General features: G+C 50.0%; 1 protein-coding gene across 1 annotated transcript in view; it reads right to left on the reverse strand.

The window, feature by feature from the left end:
* Nucleotides 1–19,748: 19,748 nt before the first annotated feature.
* Nucleotides 19,749–25,141, reverse strand: part of HRH2 (histamine receptor H2) — a gene marked incomplete at its 5' end in the record, with an annotated part of 29,836 nt that continues 24,443 nt past the window's right edge. The window contains one exon of the mRNA XM_080804566.1: nt 19,749–20,380. Coding sequence (XP_080660692.1) covers nt 20,188–20,380 — 193 coding nt within the window. The 3' untranslated portion in view covers nt 19,749–20,187. The remainder of the gene's footprint in view (nt 20,381–25,141) is intronic.

Here is a 25,141-nt window from a genome sequence, read left to right on the forward strand (position 1 = left end):
AGGGATGGCTTCCTTGCAGAGGCGGTGTGACAGTCTTGAAAGATGGAGAATACTGGAGAAAGAGGGAGAGACATTGCAGGCAGTCCCCAAACCTGAGACTAGAGCCAGAAGCTGGGTTCATCAATACCTGCTTGGTTGCAATTGCTAGAAATGGAATTAAACCCAAACGGATTTTTTTTTTTTTTTTGATTCATGTAATTGAGAAGTCCAGAGGCAGCTTCAGGCATGGCTAGATCCAGATTCTCAATGTCATCATCTCTTTCTATTACTCACATCAGCTGTCCCCATGTACTGTCTCAGAGGGGCTCTCCCAAAGATGCTCACTGGCAGCACTTCTCTGCTGGCTCTGCAGAGAACAGTCTCATTGCTCTGACTTCCTGACTTGGGCCATGCCCCCAGCCCTGGACCAGGCATGGAAGGCTGTGGTTGGCTTCGGCTGGGTCATGGCCCACCTCCTGGGTTAAGATGGTACAGAAGTATTTCCATAAGGAAAATTGGGCCCCCAGAAGAGGGACAGTGGATGGAGGTGAGGCGAAATGTGTCTGTGTGTGGGGACTGATTCTGCCAATGGGCTTCCTGCTGCCAGCTGCTACCACCATTCCTTCTAACTTCTGAGCCCTCCTGGCTTCCTTGTCATGATGCTTGGACTCTCTGCCCAGATGCTCCTTTTCCTGTCTGAGCACCCTCTTGGTGACTGCCAGATGTCCACATCCTAAGCCCCAGAGCCTGTGAATACGTGAGCTTCCGTGGCAAAGGGCACTTTGCAGATGGGATGGAGTTAAGAGCTCTGAGATGAAGGGACAGTCCTGGATTGTCCAGAAGGGGCTCCGTGTAATCACAAGCATCCTTGTGAGCAGGAGAGGCAGGAGGAGGGGCTGTGAGGGCAGACATGAGGTTGGAGGGATGCCATGAGCCCCGGGATGCAGGCTGCCTTGAGAAGCTGCAAAAGCAAGGAACAGATTCTCCTCCGGAGATTTCTTGAGAGCCACGTTGGATCAGTAACACATTCGTGTTGTTTAAAGCCATGAAGTTCGTGGCAGGTTTGTTACTGTGGCAGAGGGAACTAACACACCCCTTAGTACTTGACATCTCACCTTCTGGTTGTCTTGCTCTGCCCCGGCCTCCCTCCATCCCCCAGAGAAAGAGTCATCTCCTGGGGGTCCCTGCTGGAGAAGGGCTGGGAGTCAGGTCTGGCCCCCTCAGCTAGCCCCGCTCCGCTGCGCAGCTTGCGTGGGACTCACAGATCAGTCGTTGCCTGGGATTTACTCTGAGCCTTCCTCCTCCATGGGAGAACGCACACAGCGGATGCGCCTCTGCTTACACACCACTTCCACCCCAAGAAGTCTTCCGTGACTTCAACAGCTCATTAGCCCCCCTTCCCTGCACACTCTCCATCGGCTTGAATCATGCCGGGGTGTGAATGTATGTTTCTCTGCTCCTGCATCAGGCTGTGAGCTCACTGAGGACACGGACAGTGTCTGATTCCTCAATCACTGTTACCCTTGCAGGGCCTGCCCAGAGCAGGAGCTAGGTACGCATTTGTTGAATGAATGAATGACAGTAGGTGTGTACTAGGCAGGCGGGGTGGGTCAGGGAGAATTCCCGCCCAAAGATGGAATTGGACTTGACTCCTGGCTGGTCCCCCAAGATCCATTTTCTCTTCTTCCTGGTTCTTGCCTCCCTTATAGTTGGATGTGGCCGTGGGCTGAGTACTGAATTCTGGCCCAGGAGATAGAGCCAGAAGCGATGAGCTCCCATTTGGAGCTAAGGCTCAGCTGTGTCCGTCCACATTTTCTTCCCTGGCTAAGGCTGGCAGGAGATGGGAACAAGGCGACAAGTGGTGGAGGCCTCAGCCTGCTCCTGACGAAGAGGAAGAGGTCCCACTGAGCAGGAGTACAGGCTCAGGACCACCATGGTGCGAAGAACCGATTCAGACGTGTTGAGGCCTTATTCATTGTGGAGCTACATTTCGGCAGAGTGTATTACTCAGATTAATATGGAAACTGGTGCCTTGTGATGGTGCTGCCATCACAATGTACGTGGCATGGCCTGGGGCTGGGCCGTGGGTGGGAAGGACATTGCAGCCCCAGGCAGCAAAGCTGGGCCCTCTTGCTATGCAGGTGAGAACGTCTAACGAACCGTTGCCTACAGTGGGCCAGGGAAGCAGTCGTTTGGGGGGAAGAGCGAAAGAGCCTGAAAGCTGGTGTGCTTTTGTTCCTTTTTGCTGCCCACAGCAAGACCGTGCGAGAAAGGCACATGCTCAGGCAAGAACTGTCCAGTCAATGGGCCGCCGTGAAAGGTGGCAGAGCTCAGAAAGGCAGGGCCTCTCTGCATGGGCTGGGTTTTCCTGACTTGGACTATTACTTGAGCAAGAAATAACACTTCTACTGGGTTCGAGTGTTCGGTGGCCTCTGGGGTGACTTTTGTTGCAGCTAGCAGGACCGTAACTACACACGTGGCTTTGGTAACTACCAACTTTGGGTGTAAACGTGCACTTTGGCTGAGTCTCTGGTGGCCGGAATGGGCCGCACAGAGCTCTCTTCTCCCAGGCCGGCTCACGTGGGAATCTGTGGCATGGGTCTGCAGCACGAGGCTGGACTCAGCGTGGGGGGGTGGTTTGGGGAGGGGGCTACAGGATCCCCAACGAGCCAGTCTGCAATATGCAGAGAGAGAGAGAGAGAGAGAGACAGAAAGGGCTCTGCTACCCCCTAATAAAAGGCCCTGGGTTTTTGCCACAGAAAACTAGAATTAGTTCCTGCGTCACCAAAGGCAAGGGCCAAGTCAACAACTTGGAAATAATCTCGTGTATTTGCTTAGTTCCACGATTTACGAAGTTCTCCCACATCTGTGATCTCATGGGATGTGCCAAAGCAGTGAGGAAGGTGTTACTTAGATTTTTCAGAGGAAGGACACTGAAGCTTCAAGATTAATCACTTGCCCTGGGCCATACAGCTAATGAGCGAGGGAGCTAATTCAAGGCCAGCTTCCCTTCTCTAGAAATTTGCTGTTGAATGACTGAGATGTGGAAGAGCCTCTTTATCACGGGCCTGGTGAGCGTGTGTATGTGTGTGTGTGTGTGTGTGTGTGTGTGTGTGTGTTCAAAGACAAGGGAGTCTCTGCATTTCTGTAGGCCTCATGGACCCCATGTACTGGGATTTTGCTGGACAGAGGACCATGGAGGGCGAATATGCTTGCCCAGAAAAATCCTTCCTGATGATATATCCGAGCTCAGAGAAGCCAGACAAGCTGTGATGAGCACCTAGGACTTACGCTTGCACTAAAGGCCTCTCTCTGTCACTCACTCACTTTGCCCTGCCCTCGACGGGCCTTGCCTCCTGGCTCTCCCACACCCTGAAGGAGGAATCTCACCTGCTCCCCGACATTCCCATGCCCTGGGCTGCAAAGCTGGGCTCTGGGAACTAAGGGAGAGTTCCGGGGGCTGGAGTCCCTGCCTGGACTGGCTGTATTGGATTGAGTCATGGACCTTTGCTGGTCTTCAGCATCCCCAGCCTCCCTGCCCCCTTCACTGGGGAACTTGGCCCTCTGGCACGGTGGGTGGGGTTGTCCTGGGGCTGTCTATCAAGGTGGCTGTGTTCTCCAGACCAGGCCAGGGACGTGGTTTTGAATGATAGGGAGAGACCTCCAGAGGTCATTCATCACAGTGGAGGCAACCTAGCAGAGAGAAGAGCTTCCTCCCCCCACCCCACCCCTAGCTGCTCCGGCATTTGCTAAGTTCAATCCTCTGGCTTTCCCTTCATTTGGGGAGCTACCTGACACTCTTCCAGTAGATTAAGATCCCTTACATCAGGGTTTAGGGCTTGCAGCCAAGGACTCTTGATGATACAGACAGAAACCCAAGTGCATAGTAGGAACGGAAATATTTTTTAAAGCCTTCTTTAGAGCAATGCACTGCGCATTTATTGAGCACCAACTGTGTGTCAGCCCCTGTTCTGAGCACTGGAGCTACAGAGGGGTGCAGATCTCCTTTACAGTCTGGAGGAGCTCGTGGTTTGTGGCAGGGGACGGCGAAGGGACAGAAACCAGTGTCAATGTCCTGCTGTGCTGGGTCTCCCATGTAATAAACTCCCAGCTGCTAATTCAGTTGGCACCCAGAAGGGTTTGCTCCTGCTTCCTCTCATTTCCCTCAAAAAAATCAATAAACTGCTCATAATGTCTTTAATAAAGACCAAATCAGAGCTTTTTATAACCTTATTATAAGGTTGGCATTTTCCACTTTTCCCCCAAACGCTGAAATCAAGTCAATGTGGCATCATTTGGGAATCAGACAGAGGACTGAGACAATTGCTTATGATAAATTAACCAATAACCTACCCGAGTTTGGCAGGTTACCATTTTCAGAGGCTCTCGTTGGCATCTCAGCCACCCTGCAGGTTAGAAGACTAGCTCAGAGATGGGAAGGAGCCTGCCCAAATTCACACAGGGAGATGGGAAGGGTAGAGCTGGGCTTTGATCCTGGATCTGCCTGGCTCCTCAGCCCCGGTTTTCTCCTGTGAGCCGTGCCGATGAGTGGCTGGAACTCTGGGAGCTGCAGTGGTGGGGCTGGGTGGAGAGGATTTCTGCAGGGAGAAGGTTTCGGGAAGGGCAGTTGCCGGCTGGTGGCTGGTGCTGCGGCGGGCACATCCGTGTCGCTGCACTGCCCCCTGGTGGACGGCCTGAACCTGGCCTCCAGGCAGTAAGGAGGGTTTGAGCTGGGAGGGTCAGGCTGATTGTAGCTACTGTGGGTGGGTTTGGGGAAACCTTGGTGGAATAGCCTCCGCTTCCGGACAGCTGAAGCCTTCCAGAAGAGATAACAAATGTTTGTGTATTGGCCTGTTTGTGTGAAAAGTACTTATTTATGAATGCATTCAACCTGTATCCAGAGACATCAGCACAACCTTGCCCGAAAGTTGAGGACTTGGCATCGCCCTTGCCCTCGGGGAGGCCCCCGCCCATGGCAGGGTCAGGCCTACAGGTAGATGCCCATGATGGGGGTGATGTGGGCACTGTGAAGCCATGCACAGGGCATGCTGGAAAACCTTAGCCTGGGAAGGAACGGGGAGCGGTGGGAGGGGCGAGGGCAAGGTGGGTCAAAGAAAGTAACAGGTTGGGTAAGTTTGGAGGGGCAGCCGAGGTAAGACGGTACAGAGGGAGCAGTGTGTCCGTTGTGAAGGGAACAGCTCAGCCTTTGTGCTGCAGTGGTCATTTAGTGTTCCTGCCCTTCTGAAGACCCGCCCCGGACTGCGTGGGCTTCCGGGGCTCCACTTGACCTGGCTTTGCCCCCAGGCTGAGGAGGAGCCAAAGCAGGGGTACGCTAGACCGAGGAGCAGGCGGACCCAGTCAGGCTGGCAGGTGGTGTGGCCAGAGCCCTGGGGAGGGCCTTGGGGCAGCAGGGGACTGCAGAGGATAAAATGGTAAGAGGCAGAGAGTAGCCTGTTGGCTCAACTAAGAGATTTAGCTCCGTCCTGAGGGCAATGGGGTCCTATTACAAGGTTCTGAGCAGGAGAGTAGCCAGGCCACCCCCGACTTAGAAAGTTTTTGACAGAACAGAGAGCTCTCCCAGAGCAACCCCGAGACCCAGGCAGAGGGACCCCCGCTGTGCTTCCCGTGCTTTGGCAGACCCTGGCCTGCCCTCTAAGCCATGATGCTCTGCACAGGCGAGGAGTCTCTGGGCCAGGAGAATGTGCCCCCCCCTGGAGACCACCACCAGCCCCTCTCCCAGAACACACCTTGTGGGGCTGGGGCCTGACTCCAGGATTGTGCAGGACCTGCCCCAGCTCCAGCCTCCCCTTTGGGCAGGGGGCCATGCCGATGGTGTGTGCGTGGCTAGGCCCAAAGAGAGCCGTTTTGGGGGTGTGGAGAGGGAGCTGGCGGGTGCCTGACGGAGGGCAGCAGGCAGCTGGAGCTGCTGCAGGGTAGCAGAGAGCATGCCCTCTGTGGTCTCTCTCTACTGCCTTCGTTCCCTCTACAGAGGCTGAGGAGCACCTGTGTGGTGCTGTGTGCTGGGTTTGCCAGGATGGGCCCGGTAGTTTCCTGAGCCAGACGTGCTCTGCAGGCCTGCGTGCAGCCAGCAGGAGGTGGCGGGAATGGGTCCGTGTGGGAATCCAGAGGCAGGTGGCCACACACAGGCATGCGTGTGTCCTTCGAGGAGCCAGGCTGAGGACAAATGCCAGGCCCCAAACAGGGCCAATGTGTGTCTGATATAGTGATATGCGGGGGAGGGAAGGGCAAGAGAGAGGCCTGAGGCCCAATGCTAATGTAAGGGACCCTCGGTTCCTATTTTCTGGCTCTTGGTGTGTAGCTCTGGAGTAGGTCAAGAGGCTAAGAGTCCAGGACTGGGCAGAAACACAAGGGGAGAGGCCACTGGTGGGGCTGCGGAGCCTTATCTGGAAGTTGGGAGCAAATGGGGGCCTATCTCTGGCAGTCTGGTCTCAGGAACACAGGTCAGACCTCCTGTTCCCTCCAGAACAGAATTTCCACCATGTCTGCAGCCCCTAGGAGGCAGCAGGAGGCTCCCCAAAGGCGGGGAGGAGGCGCTAGTCTGGCCCAGCCTGGTAATTAGACCTTTCAATTGCAATTACTTTTGCAATTAGCTCAGCTGGTATTTGGAACAGGAGGTGGTAATTTCTGTCCTTCATGGCAGCTCCCTCTGAATTGAGCTTTGCTCGTCTGTCCAGGGTGCGGGGTAGAGCTCTGGGGGAGCACTGGGCTCTTGGATGGGAGCAGTGTGCGCACAGCCTGGGGTTGGCTCAAAGTGAAGCATTTGGGTTCTACCTGACTGCTGGGGTGGGACATTCAGGGGACAGCAAGTGGGGGCTTGGTGCTTTGCCCTTGGGCTGGCCTAGAGACTTGCTTCTAACTAGTAGAATATGATAAAGGTGATAGGTGTCGCTTTTACAATAGGTTACAAAAGACTGTGACTTCTGGTTTGCTAGCAGACTTTCTTTACTCCCTCTGGCTGGCTTGCTTCGAGGAAGTCAGCAGCCGTGTGGGGGAGGCCAGTGCAAGAAGGAACTGAATGCTGTCAACAACCAGTGAGTGAACCTAGCAGTCAATCCTTCCCTAGCTGAGCCTTCGGATGAGACCATAGACCCTGGCCTGACACAAGACCCTGGGCTGGATCACAAGCTCTTGAGAGACCGTGAAACAGAAAACCCAACGAAGCAGATTCTAGGTTCCTGACCCTAGAAACTGTGAGATAATCAATGTGTGCTGTCTTAAGCTGCTAATTTTTGGTCTAAATTGTTATTCAGCATGTGTATATGGTACATGGACAAAACTATTAAATCAAATATGTTCTATCCTTTGAACTTGACAAAGCCTACTATAAAAACTACCTGAGAGGTCAGGTTCAAATCTAGAATCTTTGGACTCCTTGGCTTTCTGCACCAGAACATGGTGGAAGGGGGGGAGCTGGACCGTGGTATGAGGCCACCCCCCGTTTCTCTTCACACCTTCACTCCATCCCATACACCCCAGGGTTTGTACACGTGTGAGGGTTTAAACTCCATACACCAGCCCCTCCTAACAACTAGCCAATTCTGGCCCAGCCGTGCTCACATCATTGGCATAGTCTGCCTCAAGAGGTTGGCTCTAGGGGCACCTGGTTGGCTCAGTTGTTAAGCATCTGTCTTTGGCTCAGGTCCTGATCCCAGGGTCCTGGGATCCAGTCCCACATCGGGCTCCCTGCTTGGCAGGAAGCCTGCTTCTCCTTCTCCCTCTCCCCCTGTCTGTGTTCCATCTCTCACTCTGTCTCTCTCTGTCAAATAAATAAATAAATAAATAAATCTTTAAAAAGAGGTTGGCTCTAGGGAAGAGGCCCATGTAGGTGCTAGAGTCGGGCTTTAGCGGTATTTAGCCAAAGAAATCCAGGCTCTCAAGTGTGGTTTCAAAGGGAGGGTTGAGGTCCTGGAGGGCACATCCTCTTGGCCCCACAGACTCCTGACTCTGTGAGGTACAGCTGGAGGTCCTGGGAGGTCCTGGGCAGGACTCTCTCAAGCTCCAGGACTACAGGGGGGGCCCTTCTGGCTGGAGTCTGAGGGTCACCTTGGGAGGGCCCCTTGTTTCAACCTTCTCAGGCAGGAGTGACGCACCCTAGGGATATGGCAGAACAAAAATGACTCTGGAGAGACAGAAAAGGTTGGGGGGATTAAATAATACCATTTCAGTGCTCACCGGGGGCTCACTCTGTGCCAAACACTTTCCAGGCTCTAGCAACCAAGGATCTGAGGGACCCAGCCTCTGCCTTTGCAGTTAGTAGGGGAGCTCACACCTCAAACCAGACCCAGTCCTTCTCCCCCAGGCATACCGTTTCTTGAAAACCAATACCTAGGAGAGGTTTTTTGTCTTAAAGGCCTTCATTCAATTAGAATGGATCGAGTACCTACTACATGCCAGGAGCTAGATATTAAGCAGGACGGCTTTATTAGTTAGGGCTTATTGGGAGGCGTAGAGATCCTTGGCAGAACTGGCAGCCCTCTGAAGCCGGTCCTGCCCACCGGCCTGATGCGCCGGTGCCTGCGCCCATCGCTCTGCAGTGAGCTTATTTTTCCATCGAAGGTGCTTGTTGCCTTTGATCGGGAAATTCCAAGTCACATGTCTGTACCGGAAGGCCGATGGAGGCTGGAAATGCAGATGTTTGTGTTCTATATCGGGTGGGAGGAATTCACAGGAGAGGAAACCCTGGACAAGTGGGCGGGCGCTCGCGCGCGTGGGCAGCTGTGATTGACAGCTGCCTGCCTGGCAACAAGCCGAGCGCCCTGGTTGGAAGAAGAAGAAGGATCTGATCTTGCCAAACACAGGATTTTCAATCCCTTGCAATTTTTTTTTTTTTGCAAGTCACATTTTATTTCGATTTGGGGTCAATATTTAAACGACCCTGAGAATGAACGCTCGCTATGGCAGTGGTTGCAGTTTAAAACCTCCAGCTTGGGACTCCCTCCCTCTTCTCGCGAGGTTGTCACCATCTCCCCCCACCCCTCCTTAGCTGTTGCATGCATAGTGCCAAAAAGAAAAAAAAAAAGTTGATTTCAGGATATAAAAATAAAAGAATAAGACTGCAAAATCAAAACCAATCAATGTTTATATTTAAACATATTCAGCAAGTGGTAATATTATGCCAGCTGGTGAACTGTAGCTGAATTCAACACTAATAGAGCCCTTTAAGGTGGGGTCTGAAAACATTTTAATGTGTTAAGATATGGGGTAAATCCTCCCAGATTAGTATATCTGTACAGGAAGGACCTTCATCAAATTTCAAACTACATGGATTTTTTTTTAACTTGGAACCTTAACTATCTTCATCTGGTGACATGTGAAACAGTTATTTATTTTAAAATTGTGGGGCTTTTAAAGCAAATATTTACTAAGTATCGAGTGGGTGCTGGGCACTTTGTATACATTATCTCATTCAATCCTGATTTGATCCTTCTACTCATGGTCACTCCCATTTTACAGATGGGGAAACCAAGGTACAAATGAATGAGCACCAGGCTTCTTTAGAACTTGGACTGCAGCCAGAATTCAGATCTCAGGGTTCTGGGATCAAGAGAAGAATGATGGTCCTTAGGAAAGGTCTCAAAACCTTGAGACCCACAATGTGCCTATTTGCTTTCTCCTTTAATCTTAGGTCAAAATAGAATCTGGCTTTGTCAACAAGGCTGTGGTGGGTCTGACCACAGTTTCAGAGAAGTGACGACAGGAGCTTAATCCCCACCCCATGGCTGTTAAGAGTGAGTTTCTTGAGCTCGAAACAGCTAGTAATGCCATTTTGTAGCTTCCCTTGCTGTCCCTGGTGGACCAAAATCGATACTGTTAGATCATCAAAATCAAAATTAGGATAGTTAAAAAGATCATTTGTTTCTTGTGGACATGGAGACATGAAATCCCTGTTGAGACCTCTTCTTTGCCTGGAGGGGTTACCATGGATACAAACCGGTGAATTGATTACCGGAAAGACAGCTCAAACCAGAACATTCTTAGCATTTCTTAGTGCCAGGTCCTTATAGCCTGCAGCAAAGAGTCCGTGAAACCAAAGTGGTTGGGTGGCTGTTGTCACCAGGTGGGAGAAGGACCTCCCTATTAGTGTGCCTTCCCATGAAATTTGGTGGATTGTGCAGAAGGAGTGATTGGTTTCTGGTTGGCCATATAAATAGCCGACTTGCATCAAGACCCAAGCCCAGTCTACTGGTCCTAAAGCATGACAAGGGATCACAGAGGCATAGAGTCTTGGGACTATAGGGCCAGAATTTTGCCCACCTTTTACACCAGATCCCAGGGAGCCCACACGGGCTTGGCGGGTGGCTCTGGGTTTCTGTAACAGAGAATCGATCCCATCTCAGAAATAGGGCAGGCAGGAGAGGCTGCCCCTCCAAGAGAATGTTCCCAGGTACATAACTGTTTTTATTTCCATTTTACACTTGGTGAAACCGACACATAGAATATACCTTCCTGGGGCACCTGGGTGGCTCGGTGGGTTAAACCTCTACCTTTGGCTCAGGTTGTGATCTCAAGGTCCTGGGATCAAGCCCCGCATCGGGCTCTCTGCTCAGCAGGGAGCCTGCTTCCCCCTCTCTCTCTCTGCCTGCCTCTCTGCCTACTTGTGATCTCTCTCTCTGTCAAATTAATAAAAAAAAAAAAAAAAGAAAAAGAATATACCTTCCTCTTTTCTTCAGGGATTCTAAAATGCTGTATTTTATAGTTATTTAACCAAACATTTACTAATTTTTTTAAAGCTTGCTTTTTCTTATATTTTGGAAGCTCTGGAGGTCTATGAAAAAGCGTGTAATTTAGTGTCTAATAGAGTAACCCTGCCAGCAGGGGGCACCCCTGCCCACTGCCGTGGTTAAAAAAACAAGATTGTTATCAAAGTGTGATTTTCAAAAGATTAAAAACATAACTTGTACAAAGGTATAGTCAACATGTGGTGGAGTTTAATTGAGCCTGTTCGTGGGGGAACAAGAAAGATGATAGAGCTGACTTAAGGAAGGATCTGGAGGCAGCTATACATCTGGAAAGGAAGAATCTTGAAATGAGACTGCCAAGAAATAAAACTGGTCAATGTCCTACAGGACAATAAACCGTAACCTTTGACAATATCTTTTCCACTGAACAGAAATCATTAGCATTTCTACTGAACCATAAGAAAATCATCTGCAACTTATCAATCTTGTACAAATTAACATGTAATTGCAGAGTCTGGTCCCCGATCTGTTTATTATTATAGTCAACGAAAAAAAGTACTTTCCTCTAGAGAACCATATAATACTGGTCAGGCCTGCTGGCTACACTCCCATCCATGTGATGCTCAGAGGACATGCCATCACCTTAGCCCTATTTCCAAGTCTTGGATAAATTTACTTAAGAACAGACAAGGGTTTTTTGAGGGCAAGTCCTTGCCGGGGTCAAGGCTGGATGTAGATGTGTGGGTCCCTGAGCAGATAAACAGTTTGGCAGCCCTCCAAGTCTCTGTCCCTCAATTTCTGTTCAACGCTTACTCAGTAGAACCAAGGGAAAACTGATTTTTCTGTAACAAAAACTAGATACAGAAAGAAAGTCACGCATTCACGTCTCTGGTCCCAGCGATTCAGTTCTGAAAATACTCAGCAAAACATTTTCTGTTTTTTTTTTGGAGGTTATTTTTCCTTTCTTAGGCTGCCTTTGGGAGGATCCAAATCAAATAACTAGTGGGAGGCATAGTAAAGAGTTTTAATTTTAGATAATACTTTTTTTTTTTTATTGGTAAGCAGCAGGAATGACTGGGTTTTGGAATTTCAGCAGCTGTCGCCGTGGACGACAAGCTTGCTCTGAAGGCATGTGTATAGAGCAAAATGTCCAGAATAGGCAAATCCATAGAGACAGAAAGGAGATTGGTTGTTGTCGGGGGCCGGGGGAGTGATTGCCGGTGGGTATGAAGTTTCTTTCTGGGATGATGGAAATGTTCTGGAATCAGACAGTGGTGATGGTTGTGTGACCTGGTGGATATACTAAAAATTGTGTACTTTAAAGGATGACTTGATGGTCTGTGAATTATACCTTAATAAAAAAAATATCCAGAGAAGGATCAGCGCGGCAATGTATTTTTCAAAATTCCACAATGGAGAGTCATTTACTTTGTTGGAAGTTTGGGGTCAATGCACAATTTGCCAGCTGCGATGGAAGAATGGCCGTGGAAACTTGAGTTAACATATTTGTGGTTACCTTCATGCTGTTTCAGGGCTCCTGCTCTGGCTGGCTGGCTCAAACCACAGTTCACCTTGGGCTGGGTCTATCTGTAGTGTCATGTTTCAAGGGAGACGTAAGCTCTGAGAATGGAGAAGATACACCTCCTCCTCTTCTCATTTGTGATATGAGTCGAAACTGTTTCAGACAGTTTCGTGTTCAAAACACCTGCTTAGACCCACCCAGTGTTTAGCATTTTATGCTGCGTGAGACGTGATCTTCACATTGGAAAAACCTATCAGGTTGTGTGAGGCATTTGTGAGAGGGCCGTTTTCTGAGGATGTAACCATGAGGAAAATTCACTCAAATAATTGTTGTCTCTATGTATTCATCAGATGCCTTTTTTGATCATGTCCCTTAATCCTTAAACCTTAATCTTAAACCTCAACCTGCAAGGTAGATTTTATTACCCCTGTATAACCAAAATGATACCTGGGGTGTCCTGATCCCTTGAGATCTGGAAAAGTTTGGTTGATCCCCCCAACATGCAACCTTCCCAGAAGTCGATAGCCCTCCTGGAGACTCTGGTGCCTTCCCAAAGGGCTCAGATTCTCCAATTCTCCTTTGTTCTGGGTACCTGCCTCCTTTGGGACCCCTTCTGTTATGTTCTTTGTGGACCTAGATGTGAAACTCCACCCCCTTCCTAAATTCCCCCCAAAAGCCACTTGCACAAAACATGCACGAGAGCAGTGAACTTTCCTGGACATTTTTTTTTTCTTTTTTCTTTTTTTTGTAGGAAGAGAGATAGGAATGGTTTGCATCACATCAATGTGTACCACTCTAAAATGAACACTAGGTATTCCCCTTTCCTTTAAGTATCATTTGGGAAGGTGCCTGATTAACATCACCCTGTCCCCATCTTAGTGGCTCTTGTTTTTTTCCTCCTTTCCCATAGCTTCTCTTCACCATCTGACACCCCAGACTGTGCCTGAGGAACTCCAATTTTTTCCCCCTACTGTTATGTAGATAAATCCATTTTCAGATTCAACGAAGTGCTCAACAGAACAAAGGGGATCCAGTTATCAACAAGGGGACCTTCTCTTGAAAAAGCAGTTAGGTTACAAATAGCATAAAGAAAAATGTCCCCAGTTCCACTGTTTCATGGATGAGAAAGTGAGGGGTCAGAGAGGACTGTGTCTGTCACTTCCATTTTCCTGTCTGGCTCAGCCCCCCAGATCAGATGCACACTGTTTCCCTGGGAGAAGAGTCTGGAGTAAATTCAGAATGAACTCTGTCCCCAAATCTCCATGAGATGTTGGGTGCCCAGGGCAGCCCTGACTTGCTCGTGCATCCTAGGCTGAGCACAGGGTATGAGAGGCTTCCCTCTCTCTTTCCTGTTGGGGCATGATATTTGGAAGGCAGTGCCAGGACCCAGATCTGAGTCTTAGACATACTGCTGCAGGCCAGGGTAGAGAATGAACATAGGGTGTATAAGAGACTGGAGGCAACTGTATTACTGGGGAGTGGGGAAGCTTTGAGAGCTCCCAGGAATTGCCAACCACTTGGAGACCCACGTCTCCTCCATCCAAAGGGTCCTGGCTCTGCAGAGCTCTGGAGTTGGGCATATTTCAGTTTCTATCCAGGCTCCGCCACTGTGGTGGATTCGATGGTGATCCAGTAACATTTAACCCCAACCCTACCTCAAATCCATTGGAGGAGTAGATTTACTCGCTCTACCCATGACTTGGCTGTGGGACTTGCTTTGGCCAATGTGTTTGTGGGCAAGATGCTCAGGAACTTGAAATGCGCTTGTGCTGTTGACCTTACAGTCTTGTGTGTCCCTGCCATTTCCACGACAAGGATGTGCCTAGGTGGGCCTACTGGTCCCAAGAGATGACTGAGGATGGGAGGCATGTGGAACAAAGCTATGTCACCCTGCAGAGCCCATCCCGGGTTAGCCAGCCTACAGATTCATGAGCTAAATAAATGTTTACTATCATTTTCTGGGAAGTTTGGGCATGCTTGTTATGCACCATTACTGTGGCCATCATGAGCGAATCCAGTCTCTCACCAGCTCTGTGACTTGGGCAGGTTGGCTTCTTCCGTGGAGACCCACAGGAGGAAGGCAAGGCTTCGTAGAGCTCATGGAAAGCCTGGGGTGAACCCAAGGAACGTTCTGAGAATTTCTCCTACTTAAAAGTCCTGTCCTGTACTCATTGGAGGTAGGACATCTCTAGGGGGGAATATTCTAACTTCTTGGGGAAGAAAGAAGCCACAGTGCATGATAGAAAAGATACAGGAGGGATGGTGGGGCTGTAGGGAGCCAGGCCCTCCACCCCCAGGGTTGTTGCTGAGAGCCTGGAGGATCTGTGCCTCTCTGCAAGGCTACTGAGCAACATGTACACTCCATTTCCAGAATTACACTTGTTGGTATGCTAAACACATTCACATGCCACCGCCACCAAAACCCACTTGCATATGTGCACAAGGAAATATTGTAAGACGATCAACGTAGTCTTGTTTAAACAGCTAAAAATTAGAAATGGCTCAAATGTTCCTGGCTCGGGGGACACCACGGCACATCCTCTGATGGTTAGCAATAATGAAGGAGCCCTTTATGGGCTAATGGGGTTGAACCTTGAAGACACATTGCTGAGTTCAGTACATAAAGTAGAGCATAACATTTGTGTTGAGAAGCAAACAAAACTGAACTGAACACCACACAGCGAACTGGCTAGCAGTGATGGCCTCAGGGGGAATTGTTAGGGGAAAGGATGGGAAGGGGTGGTCAGACAGACTCCAGCTTTCTCTGTAATGTCACAATTTTGAAGAGAAGCGGCTCTGGATTAGAACTTCAGCTGTGTCACATACTTAGGCTTTTAACTCTGGGCACTTTGTGACCCTCTTCAGGCCCCAGTTGGTGGGGATGTGAACCTCTACCTGCCAGGGCTGACTGGTGGAAGAAATGAGCTGTTGTCTGTGGAGGGGCTGACATTATGTCTGGGCACAGGAAGGGGCTCATAGAAATATCAGCTGAAAGCAAAGGACAGGGTCAACTGGGAGGCACGTAGCCTAAGCTGCAGGTCCGTCTGGGGCTCTATTTCCTTGGGCATCCTGCCAGGACTACTGGGTACCTAGATAGAGCCCTGGCAAGGCCCCAGCAAGTGAGGGCTGTGGTCCAGCTGGGCCAGTGCGCGGCATAGCCCAGTGCCATCTCAGGACGTGAGAGAAGCCATGTTGTGTTCTGTGACCCCGAGTGGGGAGGTCGGGAACATGGCACCAACACCTGCAAAGATCTCCAAAAAACAACAAATTATGAATGCTTTATTGCTGCTGGCCGGGTGTGGGAGAGTTTCTCCCAGTTACCCTCTAGGCTGTTAGTGACCATTTAAGTCTCCTGAATTGTCACTGGAATGCTTGGAATCCTGAGAGGCCTGTGTCCTTGGCTGTCAGTTCCTGCTTGGGTGGCCTGGAAAGAGATCCCTCAACTGGACAGTGAAGACGATAAATTCGCCCTCAAAACTCCAGATCGAGTTGGGTCAGTGAAGTGGATTGCTGGCTGCTAGGCTGAGATGGGATTCCAAATGGATTCCCTCGGTCCGGGCTACTGAGTGCTCCCGCCCACCCACCACACTTCTGAGTTTCAGCACGGCCCCAGCACGCCCCAGGGACGTATCCCTATAGAAGGTCACGGCTGCCGTGGCCACGTCCTCCCACACTCCGCACCCTGCACCTTCCATCAGGCCTCGGCCACCCCAGTGCTGGCCCCCCGTGTTCCATTCTTTCCATGATTCCCCGGTAGTTTCAGGTACAGGCCAGTGTCTCCGGAGGGTGGGGAGGGTCCGTTCCTGTGGGTTTCCAGCATGGAGCCCAGGGTCTGCTGTACAGCCTGAGATAGATCCTAATAAAATCCTACAGCCCACCCTCCCCAGCAGTGGGGCTGCTCCCTCACCTGGAGAATGAATGACCATTCTGTAACAGACCTTCTCATTCCTGAATTTTCCAAACTAGAGTTTGAATGAACTTTCCATAACACAGACCTCATCGTGTTAGGCCCTCCTCATGAAGACTCTTCCATGCTCCCAAGGCAGCTGCCTTGGGGGCCTGCTCTCACTCTCTGAGGTAATTCCTTCTGGACTCCCTGGTCTTCTTTCCCTCCTCCCCCATTTGTCCAGTTAGCAATAATGGCTTTGCTCCTCTTCGGTTTCCTATTGGTGGAATCTACACCTGTTGGAATCGGATTTTGGAAATTGTGATTCCCAGGCTCCAGCCCTGGCTGGTTGCCTATATAGCACCCCACTATTCATCACCCCCCACTGCTATAGTTCAGGGGACACTGAATGAAGACTATCATTTTCTCCCATCCACACAGAACTGCTTAATACCATCTATAGACTCCACCAGCTACTCTCAACTTTCCCAAGCCTCCCTTAACACAGCTTTGTCCTTTCTTCCCTGAAAAAACCCATATCACTTTGAGGGGCCCCTGGGTGGCTCAGTCGGTTAAGCATCTGCCTTCGGCTCAGGTCATGATCTCAGGGTCCTGGGGTCGAACCCCACATCGGGTTCCCTGATCTGCAGGGAGCCTGCTTCCCCCTCTGCCCTTCACCCTACTCATCTTCTCTCTCTCTCTCTCTCTCAAAAAGATAAATAAAATCTTCAAAAAAAAATCCACTTTGAGCCAGTCAGTTCCTATAAGCTTCGACTGAGATGACTCATAATCACTTCTCTGTCATCGAGGTACGCCTTTTTGTATTTGCTGCAAGGCCCAAAGTTCAGGACCCTGCAGCCTCCTCTGGTCTCCTCCCTTCCCTCCGAGGGTACACTGTCACTGCTGATCTCGAATCTGGCCAGCTCCCTCTCTTCTATCTTTCAAACCCTTTCGTTGGTACCTTTGGGATTCCTTCCTGGCCCCAAATCCATGAACCTCTTCTTGGTCTGGTGGCCTCTTACTTGCTCCTCAACCACCTACCCAGCTGGGGACTCCCTCAACCACCAAGTTTCCCGTTTGAAAGCTATCTTTTTCTCTTCCCAAACACAGGCATCTGTGCAGCTGATGACTGCGGAAGTGTGGCCTTCCGCAAACCCTCACCAAGAGTCCACCATGTACCTGGCCCGCCGGGCCAGCGGGACAAGGGCCTGATCCTTCTGACAACCCGTCCTTCATTGCCAGTGAGGGGTTTCTCCATCCCTTTGAGAGCTCCTTGACTTTTTAAGGCAACTGCCGAGTTGGCCTTTACTCCAGTCTTTCACCATAACTCCATTTCTAAATCAAGACACACCGTGTGATGAAGTTTGGGGAGTGTTCCTCACCAGGAAGTGAAAAAATAAAACCGCAAGGCAGCATCTGTTTTGATCGCTTTATTGGAACATGATGGTAACGCAGAACATGGGTTTGGGGGCCCACAGCAGAAGCTACCCTCCTCTAGACAGCATGTACCCCACTTCTGCAGCCAGCAGAGGCTCCACAGAACCTCCAGAAGGGTGGGGGCAGCTCAGCCCAGACCCAAAGGAGGCCCCTGCCATGCCAGGGGCAGGGTGCGTGGGCACACGCTGGGCCGGAGCCCCCACCAGCTGAGGCTGTCACCAGCCAGACCGCATCTTATGCCTCCAATTCCTTGGCCGTGACTTAGAGACCTACCTGGGGAAGGGAAGGGATTCTGGGGCTTCTAGAAGGAACCCAGCCAAGAGATTGAGCACCTCTGAGGATCATCAGGGCAAATCATGCCTTCAGGTGTTTCGGCAGATAAACTGCTTAAAGCCCTTGCTACGTGCCAAACACCCTTCTAGGGGCTGGATATACAAAGGTCAGCAGAAATAGGCAGAGCCCATGGCCTCCTGAGTGGGGGAGACAGACAAAGGGGAGGGAACCACACAGATGACTGTAAATCACAAACACGCAGTGGCTTCTGAGGCCCGTTGTGGTGTGTGTGTGTGGGGGGAGGCCTGACCTAATGGGGTGGGTCAAGGAAGACTTCCTCAAGAAGTGGTATTTCAGTCAAGCTCTCATGGCCAGATGGGTGGGAACAGCATTCCACGTCATGGAAACAGCTCTGTGCATGGCCCTGCATCGGGTAGGAGCAGGAGGATAAACAAACAGAAAGGAGAAGCCAGGAGGATCAGGACAGAGAGACAGAGGGCAGTGTGGCCGGAGGAGGACGGAGGGCCATGTCAGGCCGGTGGCCCAGGAGAAAGGTGGTCACCAGCGTGCCGCATGTGACCACAGCAGCATTTTGCTTAGCCTGCTGTGGCTGCTGGGTGGGGGCGGGGGGTGGGCTGGGCAGAGGCCAGTAGGGAGCGCGGAGAGCTGTCAGGAAGCTATCTCAGTTGTCCTGCCCAAGGGATGGCAGTGGAGCTGAGTGCAGACAGGGCAGGAAGAGAGAATCAAGCAGACAGTTGGGACCTGTGCAGCTGGGACTCAAGAAAACGGACCATGAGGAGCTGACCCTCAGGCTGCAAAGCCGGTGGCAGACTTCTGGGTGAGACGGGGAAGCCGGCAGAGGAGCAGGTGCAGGGAGAAGGTCACGAGTGTGGCTGCGGAAAGGCTAGGAGAGAGGTGCCTTCGAAACACCAGGCGGAGGGGTCGGGCATGCGGCTGGGAGTGGGAAGCTCCCAGGGGAAGCCCGGGCTCCGGGCACAAACCTGTGAGTAATTTCGTCACAGGTAAATCTCCTGGTGACTTCGGTTATGAGGGTACACACGAGGCCACAGTGGGACAGAAGTGAGTGAGAAGAGTGAGAAGAGAATGCTCGTGGGACAGGCACACCTGACAGCCGGAGAGAGGACAGCTGCCAGCCAGCCCAGAAGGCCTGGGTGTGCACGAAGGGGGACACCACCCGGGGGTTCGTGGAACCAAGGGAGGAGTGGGCTTGGGGAGGGGCCGTGGTTAGTGGGGAGGATCCAAGCACACCCCGTTCCTCTGGGTGGCACCACCCCCAATGCCTTGGGTCTCTTCAATAACCCTGTGAATAGCAGAGGGGATCTGACCCTCTTGGGTGGGAGTCAAGAGCTGCTCAGAGAGATCACTACTGATCCTCCCAAGGTCGCACATCCAGCAGAGGACGCTGTGGGGTCAACTCCCCACCCCCCAACGCCAGCTCTGCCTCACTCTGGCTCCCTACCCGCCCCTCTCCTCCACCTGCCCATGCCTTTGGCTCTGCTCCACACCCCTTCTTGTTGATGGAAAGCACCAGAGAGGGCCAGTGCTGCAGCATGAAGGGACCCCTCAGGCCCCAGGTCGGAGCCCCGCTAAGAGAAGGGTGGGCTGAGTCCAGCCAACACCTTGCTCTCTCTCCTCAGCAGCAGTGCAATGTCAGGTCAAGGATGCGGGCTTGAGGCCTGTCTTTTTGCCCACGCTCCCGTTCCTTCATTCCTTCAACAACTATCTTTCGTGGGCCTCCTAGGAGCCAGGCATGCGTGCTAGCTGAGCTCGACCTGGGGCGGACCCCAGTCTTCCTGGGCACTCAGTTTCTACCTCTGTAAAGTAGGTTGGTGATTCTTGCCACAGGTTCAAAGGATTACGTGAACTCCTGCAGTTGAAGTGCTTAGCACACGGCAGGTGCTCAGTGAAGGCGAATTTCCTTTCTTTCTTTCCCTTCCCTTCCCTTGCCTTTCCATCATCCCATAGAACCTGTGAGGGAGTGACAGGCTAACTATGGTGACACCCTGCCGCACTCAGAGGGCCTGCGTATTCCTGCATAGCCAAATCCATGCTCACACCTGTGCACACATCCCCCCCGTCCAGCCACCTCGGCTCTCGACTTGGGGCCAGCCCCAACGTGAGCTTTGAACCCATGGGATTCAGCAGACCCGCGCCCAGGAGAGTTCTGAACATCTGCTGGGAATGCTGAGCACCGGCTAGGCTGCTCTGCATAGACCCGAGGACCCCAGCACCCCACTGTGTGCTCCAGGAGTCCCTAGACTCAGGCTAGGGTGCCTCCTTGGTGGCTCTGGGGGCTTCTGGGTCCTTCATGGCTCCAGGAGTTCAATCTTGGTGACCAGAAGCAGTATCTTGTGTGTCCTGGGCCGGGTCTACACAGCCTCGGAGGGCAGAGTCCTCCCCGCTTCCTGGGGTGGTGTCCTCAGTGGCTCTTTGGACAGCGTCTCTCCCGGCTGCTCCTCTGAGGGGCCTCTCATGGGTCTCTGGAGGAACCTACGCCCCCACAGACTCTTGCAGCAGCTTAGAAGGTTGCCGGAGCACAGCGTACTGGAGAGCGCGGGCTTCCTGAGGAGACACAAGCATAGGTCAGGGCTGACAGGGCCATGGAGCGAGGCCAGCGGGCCCAGGGCCCACCCTCTGGCCTTTGCTTCCTCTGAGCCAGCCCGGGGAAGGGTGGGGTGGGGTGGGGGAACCCTTCCTTGGCCACCAGGGCAGCCCATGTGCCGCAAGGACGTCGAGGGACGCATTCAGGAGACCTGCTCTCAGATCTCACGCCTGCTTCCAACATGCCGTGCGCCCCTTAACTCCTCCGAACCCTAGGTGGGGGAAAAAAACAGCCACCTTTCCAATTCTTGGAAGGACTAGTGTTATAAAATATGTACGAAAGTATGCCACACCTTGCCTGGCTCACACCAGGAGCCCAATCAGTGTTTGCTGTTTCTCGCTTTTAGTGAAATGATTCCTGAACATCGGCAGCAGGCCTTGCATGGCTTGAAGGGAGGCTGGGAAAAGACGCCCAGATTTATTCAGCCTTGCCTTACAATCAGTTGTGAGCACATCTGTCTCCATTAGAATGTGTGCTCCCCAAAGGCAAGGCACTAGCCCCCTGGCAATTAGAGCTGGCAGATAATAGTTACTCAGTTAATGTCCACGGAGTCAATCTGATCAAAGAATAGATCACAAAGACTGAGTTAGCCAAAAGCTCGGTAGGAAAGTTTTTAAACAGGCTATTTGGCAGACATTTTTAGGAAGAAGAGATTTCCTTCCCTTCCGGGCATATAAAGTTCCTTGGAGCTATTGTCTGCTAAGGTACAGATAGCAGACCTGCTTCTCTCTTTAGCTGCTTTCAGCGAGTGAGAATTCCTTTATCATCTTTATTTCAAGTCAGAAGGAAAGGCTCAGTGTGGCACTCCTGTGTCTTCCGCACCCAACACCCGCAGATCTCCCTTTAGAACAGAGAACAGGAGGCAGGCTCAGAGGTGTAAGCGGGCAACTGGGCCTGGTCCAACTTTGATGACATTGTTTTGTGTGATTTTATCTATGCTCATGAGTTCTTTCTGTTTTCCACCAGTGATACTGTTTCCATTTACAGTGACAGTATAAAGTTCCCTCATCTATTTTAGTGAAAACAGCAAGTTGGTGTAGAGCTTTAAGAGCATATAATATAGGTGGGACAAGACTCTGGGCTGGACTGGATGGAGAAGGGAATGCGCAAGCGACCGTGGTCTGGGGAGTGTCATTCTGAGTCCCCGACACATCCCAGCTTCCACTTAGCTCAAACACAGGAGAAGCTGAGTACTGCGTGGTGTCCCTAGAGACTGTTTCCGGGGTCTCGGCCGTCCCAGGACAAAAATCTGGCTTCAGCTCTGTCTAAAGCCAGGACCGCTACCTCCTTTCTGGCTTCCCTGCCTAGGCTGGACTGGTAGTTTTCCTCCTCAGTTTCAAGCTGGGAGCCGCCCACTGCTTGGTACTGAGACCCACTGCGCTTCCTGGGATGTCCATGAAGATCACACCTGGCCTCAGCTCCCACCATCATCTGTGAAGGTCATCTGGCTGCCAGAGGAATCTATCTCCCTGCTCCTCCTCCCTTTTACATAGGGAGAGGGAAGAGCATCGAGCTTCCCTTTGGCATCTGTTAGATAGATGGATAGGCGTTGTAGATTGGGATGCCTGACTTTGTAAGACACAGATGACAGCTGCCCCGACACCCCAGCTCCCCTCAGTGCATAGGTACGCTCCAGCCTGGCCACTGCTGAAGGCCGCCAATGGCCCAAGCTCTCCCTGGAGGTCTGGCCAGCCCTTCCCTCCCCAGCACACAGGCCCTCACCTGGACCTCAAGGTTACACCCCTGGCACGTCAGAGGCCCCATCCTTCGTGCTAGCAGGCAGGTTATCTACCCTACGATTAACATTCCAGACGCAGCTCTGGTCAAGTGACTTTCCCTGAAATTACCAAAGAAAAGCTAGCTTTGGCTAGGAAATAACTGGCTCCCTTCTAAAGAGCTTACAGATCCCTTAAAATAATAGTACTATGGAAATATCACATGCTCCTTGTAAAAACTTCAGGACAGATGCACAAAACAAAGAAGATAAACATCTCAAGTAACTCCTCTTCTCAGGCATATCTTTGTTACATGTTGAATCTGTCATTAAGTATTTTTAAATGAAGTACATCATACATCCAAAAAGACTATATAAAAAAACAAATGTGCATGGTTTAAAGACTCTCAAAGAGTGCCAAAATGGATACCACCTTTCAGGTTAAGAGACAGAATTTACCAGTACCTGATTTATCCCAGCAAGTACTTAGGTATCGAAACAGCCTACTGGGTTGTTCTGCCTGCACTTTATTTATTTATTTATTTATTTATTTACTTACTTACTTATTTATTTATTGGCAGAGATGGGGAGTGGCAAATTATAGCTTCATTCTTTTTACAAAATAACGATTGATTCAGCAGAATTGGCATTTTCTAAATTGGGGCTAAATCTGGATGGTCTGTCTGGAATAAGGCTGTTCATGGATGACAATCGTCTTGAGATGAATCTTTTCTCTGCCTCACACGCCTTCCTTTGGCAAACATCAACTCCCCACAGCGTGTGGTTCGGGTGGGAGGGAGATCATCGGGCCCCATCTCCCAGATGCCTCTCCATGTGGCACCCGCGACTGCTTGAGGGGTGAGTTCAGAACTCAGCCAGGGAGAAAGAGGGTCCCTCCCGTGACTGCTGCACCTTTCTTATGAGACAGAGAAGCTGGGAGCCCATGAAATAAGGCAGTCAGTGGCTCTCCTACTGAATTACTATCACTTGCGACCAAAAGACTTTTGCCCAGGGGCGCCTGGGTGGTGCGGTGGGTTAAGCATCCGACTCTTGGTTTCTGCTCAGGTCATGATCTCGGGGTCGTGATTTCAGGGTCTTGGGATTCTCTCTCTCTCCTTCTCCCTCTGTCCCTCCCCCACTGCTCACGTTCTCTCTCTCTCTTTCTCGCTCTCTTTAAAAAGAAAAAAAAAAAAAAGACTTTTGTCTAATACACCAACACAGAGTATTATTTGAGGTAGACTATTTCTGGTAATAATATAGTCAGCAAAACAGCCTTCTATGACAGTTTGTAAACACAACCAACTGGCTATACTTCATGATGGTAACAACCCTCTTCAACACTTTACACCAGTAAACAAAACAACTTTTACAATATTTTATAACTGCAAACACAAGTTTAACATGACTGGAAGGACCCACCACGTATTTGACATTTTGAGTGCATATAAAGGCTTGAAAAATACTGGCTTGGTGGGGCACCTGGGAGGCTCACTCAGTTAAGCATCTGACTCTTGGTTTGGGCTCAGGTCCTGATCTCAGGGTCCTGGGATCCAGCCCGGACCCCAGACATGCTCCGCACTCAGATGGGAGTCTGCTTGAGGATTGTCTCTGCCTCTACCCCTCCTCCCACTCAAGCACGGTCCCGCGCGCTCTCTCCAAAATAAATAAATAAATCTTAAAGAAAAAAGAGAAAAATATTGGCTTATTTATCAGTTAATACACAGTTTCAGATACTAAAATTTTGATTACTTAATGCAGTTAGTGGGTTTTGGGATACATAATCTCTCAACATACATCTCAATCATTTTCACCTGGGTAATAAGCATTAATTGATATAATTTACTCTGGAATTTAAAAAAAAATTCACCACTTGTTGAAAAAAAAAAAAAAAAACCAACCCAGAAAAATCCAAAGAAAGATTAAAACTACAAATTGAAAATATTTAAAACTCAGATTTCCTTTTTTATGATTTTTTTCCCTAGCTACCTTTCATTGTTGTTGTTGAACACTCTATTTTTGAGATTAAATTGTTCATGTTCCTATAGTTCATTTTCACTGCTGTGAAGTATTCCGTTACGTGAAAATACTCCAATTTATTTATCCATTCATCTGTTGATAGACATCTGAGTTGTTTTCCATTTTTTAAATCATTTCCCTTCTCATACTTGTTTTTGAATTTACATGATAATGGCCTCATCAAAACCCTGATAGAGTTTGAGCAGAATTGGAATGATCTATTCCTAGAGTATTCGGTAGAACTCCTTTGCAAAACCATGTAATACTGGTGTCTCATTCACTTTATTTATTTTTAATGGTTACAGGACCATTCCAGTTTTCTATCTCATTGCAAGTCAGTTTTGGCAAGTTCTGTTCTGCTAGAAAATTTCCCCCTTATCTGAGTTTTCCCTCGTTTGGGGCATAGAATTGATTACAGCATTCATATTACCTTTCCTAATCTCTGTGACATCGAAAATAATATCCTCTCTAAACCCTTAATATTGCTTATTTATGATGCTTGTGATTGATTTCTCTTTGTAGTTCTGTCAATTTTACTTTATGTATTTTTAACCAACTGAGCCACCCAGGCGGCCCTACTTTATGTATTTTTGAGGCTAGTTTATTAGGTACCTATGTGTTTAGAATTATTATTATCCCAGTAAATAGAGGTTTTTTTCAAAATATTGTGACCATCTCTGTCTTTAGTAAAATGTTTTGCTTAACATTCACTTTGTCTGATATTAAAATAGCTACCCAGATTTCCTTTGGTTAATATTTGACTAGCATATTGTACTTTACTTTCCTTATACTTTCAATATTTTTGTTTCCTTAAGTCTATTTCTTCTAAAAACATTTGTTTTGGTTTAAAAAAAAAAAACCTGACAAGCTTTGTTTTTCTTACTTGGATAGTTTATTCCATTTACACCATGTATTGTGTTTACTGATAATTTTCACTAATTTCTTCAGTGTGGTTTTGTGTTTTATATTTGCCCCACCTTTTCTAACTTTT

This window comes from Martes martes (assembly GCF_963455335.1).
Source record: "Martes martes genome assembly, chromosome: 5".
NCBI lineage: Eukaryota > Metazoa > Chordata > Mammalia > Carnivora > Mustelidae > Martes > Martes martes.